Consider the following 10,040-nt stretch of genomic DNA (forward strand, 5'->3'; position numbering starts at 1 on the left):
TGTGTGTGTGTGTGTGTGTGTATGTGTACGCGCGCACATGCAATGAAAAGTAGAAAGAAGCCCAGGAAAGGGAAAGAAGAAATCTTAAGAAAAGGAATAACTAAAAAAGAAGGTAAGAGAATAAATGGACCAAAAGCAAACAGGGTGATTTGGGCAATGGAGATAGGGCGGTGGGAGAGGGTTAGGGAAGGGGATGAAAAAAAGCAAAGTGTGCGTGAAGATACCGTAATGAAATCTACTACAATCTATGCAAACTTTAAAAACTAACACGATAATAATGCATAAAAAGAAAATGTAAAACTGTTTAAAAATCTATTATGTATAAAAATGCAAAATCTGCTTAAGAATTTCTTAAGCACTAATAAACACACACCAATATTTAACAAAAGCTGGTGTTTCACATAAACAGTATTTAAACGCTGATAATCTTTTAACATCAAATCATTTTCATATCCTGCATATTTAGTTTTGGAAAAATACATAAAAAGCTATTCTTTTAATTTTTATTATTTATTTGGGGGGGGTGCATGTACCACAGCTCATGTGAGGAAGTTAGAGAGCAACTTTCAGGAATCAGTTCTCCCTATTATGTAGGTCCCAAAGGTTGAACTCGGTTCATCAGGTTTGGTCACCTGCTGAGTCATCTCCCCAATCCCTAAAATCATTTATTCTTAAGAAAAAAGATACAATAATCATATAAGCATTCTATAATTGAATAACATTCACTCTTTCTAAAACATGACTAGATCTCTGACTTTCACAGATATTTAACTGTTGAATTATTTTAAAGTTGCAATCTTTTTAAGAGTTGAACTTAAGGGCCCCTGTACATCAAAATATTTTTTGAACTTGGTATATCTATTTTATGAATACAGTCAACATGTGTTTAATCTCTTCAGTATAAATATTCTGCCTCTGTATGTGAATATATACATATATACTCACATCTATCCAACATTTTACAGAGAAGCAAAATGATAATTGAAAGGGGTCTGAAAAGTAGTACAACTTAAATAATAATTTATTATTTCATGAAAACATTATTTCATCAATTATAAAACACCTATCAAAAATGCTTTTGCAAATAAAGGTTAAAAAGCGTAGTGTTTGATGCTGGAAAGCAAGTGATGATGAAGACAAATGTGCATCTTTGTAAAAGACAGAAAGAAGATATAAGAGAAAAATTCCTCCCTTTAAAAGTGGAAACTAAATGTGCAAGTCAACACAAAATGGACATATTATTGCTACACGCTGAACAAAGTTCTGGATATAAGAAAGACTGTTTGGTTGTGAATAAGTGATTAGAATGCTTCTCACTGCATGTATAAGAAAGGCTGGTTCTGAATCAGTGTTTAGAATGTCTATCACTATGCATGTACTTGACTTATCCCTGTTCTGCAATAGACATAATTTTATACCTCATAAAAGCAATTTATGTTTCCAAAGGGAATAATCTGGAAAACATAAAATGTGGAGTGCTCTGTTGAAGGAAGTGTATTTTCATTCAGCAATTGTATTTAGAGATGGAACTGCACAGTTTGATCATCATATAGTGGCAAAAGGCACTCTTCATTTCTATGTCTATGTGAAATGCCACAATATGCATGGCTAATTTATCGATTCACATAGTTAATTTATAACTATATATCACACTTACAAGGTTTCTAGAGCACAGATTCACTCAATTAGCTGTCACAGACAAAGCACAAGCTGATGCTAAACACAAGTTTTATAACTGGCAACATTCCACAGATTTTAGAGTCACTAAGATGTAAACAATCAACTCTATTACTACATCAATTAATATAAAACACTGTAATATTATTGCACAACATAGGGCAATTTTAAGTGACAATCAGAAAAATGAAAATATATAGTAAAAATAGCATTTGATTAAAAAAACCTGTCTCGATGTGACAAGGCAATGTAGAAATAATTAAATATTTTATGAACTCAATTTGTATGACATTTTAAGAAAATATGTATCAAAAATATTTTTCATAACACAAAATACAGAAATCATTAAGAAGTATAATGAAATTAAGAATCTGATAATATTAATCAACAGTTACTACAATATTCCCATAATGACACCACCACTTTCCTAAAAATTTACACGTAGGAAACCTCCCTAGGACCACTAGAGAGAGCTCTTCTGTTCCTTAAAGGTTCTGGTAAAGAAAGGTGAGGCACAACAAGCCTGTTCCTTCTGCTTTCTGATAAAACCACTCCTTCTACACATAGGACTACTCTGTATCGAAAGCATCAAGAGGTATAGTCTATGAAGGAACATCACATACCATCAGAGGGGGCATCGTCATCTTTATCATTGCGATCAGAGGCTAATGAAACAGTATCTGGAGGCCCAACAAAAGGATCGTCGTACTCTTCCCCCTCCTCAGTATCACCTGAAAATGAATCGAAGAAATGCCTTTAATGGTTTAGCCATTTAAAACAATGTTGCTTAGTCAGAAAAGGTAAGTTTACCATTAAATATAGTCACTGTCACAGAAAGAAAAAAAATTTTTTTCAAAATAGGCAAAAGCAGATCTTATTTTACGTTACACCCATCATAATAAACAGTAAACGTCTTTAAAGGTCAGCAGATAGCACTCAGTTGTGACCTAAAAGGATCCAGTCCCAAAATTACGACAGCTTCTATAAAGAGCTTAAAAAACAGAAACAGGATTAAACAGAGTATGGATCCAAGAAAAACAAACTAACAATAACCCAAAAAAATGGAAAACATAATAGAAAGTAATTCAAGTAATTCCCTTTGCCTACTCAATAATTTAAAAATTATACTAACAAATTGACTATGTAAAGCCATAGGAACACTCTATTTTCATTAAAAGTCACAAGATTCTATCAGATTAAAATGAGTTATATTCTATTTTCTTGCTTGTTTGTTTGAAGACAGGATCTCCCTGTAGCCCCAGCTGGCCTGGAACTTGCTATGTAAACCAAGCTGACATCCATCTCACAGAGATCCACCTGTCTCTGCCTCACAAAAGCGGAGACTAAAGGTGTGCTCCACCACACCCAGCTAAAAATAGTTACACTCTAAATTCAAACACTTTCCATTCTCATGCAGAGATATGTTAACCATTATTGCATGTTGTGGCCAGTTTCCTGCTTGATTTCCAAATCCTAGGCTCGTATGTTAGGGTTTTGCTTACTTGTTTATTAGGTATTAGTCCCCATAAGGTTTTGCCCCATATACTGAAACTACTTTTTAAAAACACTGAATCAATTATATGTTAGCTTAGTTATATATACTCTTTTTTTATATGAATTGATCAACACAGAAAACAATGTATGCTAAATGCTATACCTTTCTAACTTTTCAAAAATAATTTACTTATTATTTTTATTTTTTGTGTATGAGTGTATTGCCTACATGCATGTAAGTGCACGTATGTCATGCACTACCTGCAAAGGTCAGAGAGGGCGTTGGATTATTCTGGAGTTATGGACAGCTGTTAACTGATATGTGGGTGCTGGGAATCAAACCCAGGTCCTCTGCAAGAGGAGCCAGTGCTCTTAACCACTGAGCCATCTCTCTCCAGCCCCTATCTCTTTGTTTTTGAAAATGTTTACTCTTTGATGTATCCATTGTATGTTATAATGTATATGTATGCATGTATACATACACGTGGACTCACATACCAATCTATCTATACATATATAGATATGTTATATACACATATATAGAAAAGATTATTAAAACCACAACATCAATGACATTTAAGAAAATTTATTCTATACAAATTTGCCATTAACTTGTTGAAGACTTCTGTGGGGTTTTGTTTTTTTTTTTTTTTCTTTTTGGAAAACACACTTTTCAGATTATATCTTAAAGTGAAAATGTCTTCAATATACCCAGTATAAGAATTATGTTTATTGAAAGTATTTTTTTTTAATCAGTGTGGTATTTGTATTCATCTAAGACAAAATAAATACTGCTAACTGGGCTGTTTCCCTCCCCCACATCACCTCTTGCCACCACCCTCAGCTTCCCTGAAATCACTTAGACTGTACAGAATCTATACAGTATGTGCGCAGGGATCATTCCTTTTTAGCAACTACATTAAGTTAAAGAACAGTGCTTTTCAGTGTGGTTTTGTTCCTCAGATGATCCATGCCTTTACTCTGTCTTGGCTTTGTTTGCCAATCCAATAAAAAGGCTGCTATCTTTTAGGGGGCTTTAATTGAGCACAGGGGTCGCTGTTGAGCAGCACACAGCATCTTTCCTCCCCAGAGGCTAAGTATTTGTAGCTATACCTGCAAAGGCTTCTATAAATTAAAAGGAAAATGTTCAATGTGTGTTTATGTAATAAAATAGTGAACTCCAAATCAACAATGGGCATCAGGTAAACGTATCCAATGCCATTTACAGACATAATTGAAAGCATTACAAAGTAATCAGACATCTAAAAGAAAAGCATGTTCAAATGAAATGCTATCGAATCATTAGTTGGCAGTCATTCTATTACAGTCTCACATAATGTCCGCAGTGCCTTGAGCCTGTGCCAGTGACAACAGCATAAATTTTGCATCTCATTTCTGTGGTCATAAAATTAATGATCAGTTTAAAAATACTTCTTTGTAAAAGTTATTGCGCAAAGAAAAGACATGAATGTGTCCCTGTTATGTGCTCACAAGGATAATTATGGGGTTGTTGCTCATTAATACTGTTTCTTGTTTCCCTAGAAAAGCATTTGATTTATCCCACAACTTTCAAAAGTTTAATTAACAATACAAAGTTAACCATCGAAAAGACAATGATCCAAGGCATTTCACTGGAAACATCACAGAAGCACCAAGGTTTAGTTGGACCACAGCAGCATATTTCCCTGACAGCTACTTTTAAACATGTAAGAGCTGCTTCACATCACTGCTAGTCATTCTTTTTGATTCAGTTTATAATTAATGAACATTTTTATGTATGCCTAGAGATGCAGTCTAAGAGCAGCTAGCAGTCATGATCTTTACTGAAGGCATTTGGCGCAATGTACCACTTATTTAGTCAAATACAATCCTATTTCAAACACAATCAGATAAATAGCCAAATATACATAAAATTTAGAACACATTTTATACACATATTGAAATATCACTTGTACTCCATAAACGATAACTAAAATGTAGTTTAGATTATACCATTTCCTCATATAGAGTATCAAAGACAAAATTTGGAGAGATTTCTCCAAGTGAAAACAATTTAACTTCTAATTCTCTAATCAGCTAATCTGTCCAATCTAATATACAGCCAAATATATAAAATTATAAATTTACATCATAAATTCTTAAAGAAAGTTTAATTCTTACAGTAATGAATGATAAAAGTTACTAAAAATAAGATTCTTCTATAAAAAGGAAGGCTAATTTTTAGCCAACAAATAGCAAAAGCAACTTCTCACACCAAACTGAGGCAGAGCTTGAAAACAAGGCCACAACGACTTTGGAAATAGACTGCTATCATTCCAGCCCCATCACCTCAAGCATGGGGTGGAGAGGCAGTGAAATGAAAACTCTGAGTTTAATTTGCTTGGATTTCACTATGGAGCTAACTTGCAATTGAGAATATACTATATTAGGAAGGGTAAAGGAAAGGAAATTAAACTGAAAGACAACTTTTCTGTTTTTCTGAGGATTCCACTAGGACAAACAAAAACGTATCCTTCTTACCCACCAGTTTTGCTGTTTTTAAAAAGCAGTCCATTAATAAAGTTAAATAATACAAATGAGGGCAAGGAAATGGCTTTCTAAATAAATCTATGCATATTTAACAATATTAATGTAGTCTTAAGGGCAAAATCTAATACATTTTTTCACAATTAGAGTGAAAAGAGATTCCAAAGGAGAAAATGAGACATTACAGCTACAGCATCTAAAGCACAATCACACTGCTTTTAAACTGTAGACAGTGGCCAGGGGTGTGGCTCTGTGGTTAAACCACATGCCTAGCATGCCCAGCCAAGGGGAGGGGAGGGAAGGAAGGAAGAAAAAATCTGTGGGCACCAATAATTTACAAATTTGAAAACCATTCTCTTAAAATATTTTTCCAATTTAGTATATATTTCTGTTAATAATTTGTAATTTCCTTAAAAATGTCTTTGAAAACTAAATTTCTGAATCAAAATTAACTTCAATCTTCTTGACGAATAAAGTTACACTGGGGAATATGCATTGGATAGCACTTATGAACATCTATGTGTCATGAATGGGGATTTTCACACAGTGATGTACTCTCATGGAAAAAATAAGTATTTCAAGTCACATTTAAGAGACCTTGTTATATAACAGAGAACAACTAAAAAATAATTATGTGATGGGTGAAGTGATATACACCTGTAATCCCAGCTCTGGGAGGCAGAAGCAGGGGTATTGTGAGCTAGAGGTCATCTTGAGCTATACAAAGGGAAGCTCTGTCTTAAACTTTTTAAAAAAATCATACAGCATAATTCTAGCATGTAGAGCCATGGAGTCTATATTTAGGAGGGTACTTGACAGTATTCAAATATATTACAACTAGGAAACTTGGGTTAGATAGTTAATTCTGTCTTGCCCAATAGCATGGAGGTTATAAGAAGGAACTTTCTAGTCCAGATAAAACAGGCAATATTTCAAATGAATAATGTGCTCTGTGTTTGAGTGTATTCAAATATTTTTAAAATAAAAAATTAAGAATTTAGAAAAACAATTGATAATTATTCTGAAGTTCCAACTTGACAGACCTTTCCAATAGAGAATCTACATTTGATCATATAAGAACCATAATAAATTAGATGAATGGGAAGGGAAGTTTAAACACAACACTGTTCTTTTGAAATGAAAATAAACAGGAGAAAATTTAGTGGCTAGGCCTTGACATTTAGGAGTCATTGCTTAAAAAAAAGAAAGAAGCATTTAGCAATAAAACTATTCTCACAAAAAGTACGAAAAAAAAAAAAAAAGTCCACTAAGATCTATACAACTTAGAGTTGCAAGAGCACAGCAATTCAACTAATTTTAAGAACTGAAATACCTCAGCCTGTAAACTCTGCTTTGTTGAATCTCAGGATGGGAGATTTTCTACAGTGTAAGAGATGGAATTGGGAGGCAAATTAAGAAGGATATCAGTATCTGTAAACAGTACATAACTTTATAACTGACTTATAAATAAAACTTAAGAATAAGTCTTGATTAACTCATTTTATTTAAGATGTCTACCTGGACTTTCCCCGCCACACACACAATAGTGTTGTTAAAATTATTTAACTGTCACTAAAATAATAAAGTATATACAACAAGAGTACAAAGGTAAAATCAGTTTCTGTTTCTTCATTGTGACCTTATACTGAACAGACAAAGAGAGGAGGGAGGGAGGGAGGGAGAGAGAGAGAGAAAGAGGAGAGATAGGGAGGGAGGGAGGGAGGGAGGGAAGGAGGATGGGAGGCTAGGAGGGAGGGAGGGCCAGAACACACAAGAAAATGGCAAAAATTCCTAAGGGAAAATGTAATTGGGAACAGTACCATCAAAACAACCTAGATCTGAATTCATTCAATGCAGAGATCTTTTTAAAAAGATGCATCCGGGGTAATTACTTTACAACTATTAAGTCTATGCTCTTTCCTATTCCTAATAAGCTACAAAAATAGTCTTTTTGGAACAAAGCTGAATATACTTTGAGATTAGAATGGCATAAAATTATTCAGTTTCTCATATTTCTCCAAGGTATACATCCAATTTATCTACAGTCTTACCTTCAAAGCAGACACTCTTGGTGATTAGTTAACTCAATACAGCCATATTGAACTGCAAATGACTTATTCAGAGGAAAATGATTATGGGAAAATCTCTGAATTCCACATTATTTGAACTCTTATTCTAGGTTCATTTTTTCAATTTCTATCAAATACTATATAAACTTCCATTCTCTTTGGAGACAAAAATGTATCTCTGTAATATAATTTTAATATCCACACACCTGAACTAGCTCTAAAACAGAATTCCAAAGGGAAGGTCCCAAACTATTATGGAAATATGAAATTACACAATGGCTTCACATTATCATGCCTTCTTAGCTTCAAAATTTTTAATGTACAAATAATTAAGCCACAATGAGAGTTCAATAATCACTGCAACAAAATATGCCTTTCAAGAAGAAGCAAAATCTGATATGTAACATTTCTCCATAAATAGTACATTATATTAAAATTTATCATAATTGAAATGCATAAATTCATTTCTATATTCACCTAATTAATATGCAACAAGATTAGACCCTTATAATTCCTTGTAGGGCACAAAACAGTAAGTACTGGGAGGGAGGAGACATTTTGCTTCTCTTATCTTTAATAGTATTTTAAAAAAATCTTAATATGGAAAAAAAAAAATCTCCTCTCATCCCCTTCAATCACACTGATTCTGACAAGTGAATGTGAAAAGAAACTATGACTTCCTTCAAGCTGATTTTAGGTTTGTCTGGGTGAATACTTGGCTTATTGAACTGTGATTAGCCTCTCTCTTACCAGTTGTCACAAACAGAAGGACTACTGGGACCCAGTTAAAAGGGCCACACTGTTTTCTTTCCCAGACTTAGAAACAAGCTCCACAGATCCATGGACCTCATGTTATAAATCTCATATCGGCATCCCCAAGCTAAAAGTCATGACCTATGAATTATCATCATGGAAATAAAGGCCATACACTGTTCCTCTTACAGAAAGGAAGACATGAAATACTTGGAACTTCCAAAGCCTCACTTGGTCTGTTTTTCACTATGCTAAGCAGTGGTGTCTCAGATCTAAAGACCATCGCTTTATCAGCACCATAACATATTTCAAAACAATGAAACCAAATTCCCATCCCTAAAATTTCTAAAGTATACATTTATTCACATCAAAAGAACCAAAAGAAAAAAAACTTAGCACGTGATTTTTGAGAACATGTTATTCATGCTTTTGGCATTGTTTTTATAGCATCCTTCAGAAATATGACTGAAGTACTACGGATATAGTTCAGTGGTAAGCACCTTGTCTAGCATATGTTTAAAAGTACTGTGTTCCATCTCCAGTACCACAAAAACAAAGATGTGAACCATGAACACCCAACCAAGATTCACCTGCCCCCTCCCCCTCACACCATAAAAGAATCTCCGCAGTGCTAAAACAGCACTGGGTGATAGTTCTGCTTCGTCGAAGTAGTTCATATGTAACTGCAAGAACATACCTGTCCTTACAAATTCCTACCACTAAGACAACTGTATTCTAAGAAACACAAACCTAGACAATCAAGCATATCTGATTGATTTCTTCATCAGAAGCCCGCAGGGTAGATCCTGGATATGCTTTTTAATTTTTTTCTCAGCAGGGGGAGCTAGCACTCTCATCTTGAAGGTATAAATATATAGTATGGAAATTGAAATTTTGATTCCAACTATAAAATTTCAGAATTATCAGAAATTTAGATTATCCTATTGAAAATCTCTACAAAAGAAAATTCCTTCAAGTTTGAAATTTACCTTTATCTTGAAATTCCTGAAGATAGCTGCAAAATAAAATAAAAATTTTTCAAGCACTTGAAAAATCAAGACAAGGTCTAATTAGTGGCAATAATTCAAATCTAAAATCTGTATTATAAATATACATCTAGAGAAAAAAACATTTTCTGTCCTGAAATGACAATTTTAAAAGGCTTCAGAGCTTATAATCAATGTATTTTTAAGATGTAAGTACAACAGTAAAGTGAGCACACATCTTTAATATCTGTAACATATTACATTTATTCACTTAATGCAGTAACAATTTAAAGATTTTCTTTTTTCAAGGTCTAAGGTATTCTCCATATTGATATTAAAATTCTCAAATATGCCCTCAGAAAATCAAAATAAACTCTTAGATTTTGCTAGAATACTTAGAAAAATACATAATTAAGAACTGTCAACAAAAAAGGCTATTATATTTTTACTTAAAAACTAGTATAGTGGAAATATAGCCCTTTAAAAATGCTTAACATTAATAAATTAGAACATAAAATTTTAACTCCATAATAAA

At 33.3% G+C, this 10,040-nt stretch overlaps 1 protein-coding gene across 3 annotated transcripts in view; it reads right to left on the reverse strand.

Annotated features, from left to right (window-relative positions):
- Skap2 (src kinase associated phosphoprotein 2) overlaps positions 1 to 10,040 on the reverse strand; it is a 185,937-nt gene that overhangs the window by 166,948 nt on the left and 8,949 nt on the right. For all 3 annotated transcript variants that reach the window (XM_029567538.1, XM_008841498.3, XM_017800234.2), the window contains exons 3-4: positions 9,509 to 9,534; positions 2,301 to 2,408 (exon numbers count right to left, since the gene is read on the reverse strand). In XM_029567538.1, the coding sequence (XP_029423398.1) occupies positions 2,301 to 2,408; positions 9,509 to 9,534 (134 nt within the window). The remainder of the gene's footprint in view (positions 1 to 2,300; positions 2,409 to 9,508; positions 9,535 to 10,040) is intronic.

This window comes from Nannospalax galili, unplaced genomic scaffold, assembly GCF_000622305.1.
Source record: "Nannospalax galili isolate Female #2095 unplaced genomic scaffold, S.galili_v1.0 scaffold158, whole genome shotgun sequence".
Taxonomy (NCBI): domain Eukaryota; kingdom Metazoa; phylum Chordata; class Mammalia; order Rodentia; family Spalacidae; genus Nannospalax; species Nannospalax galili.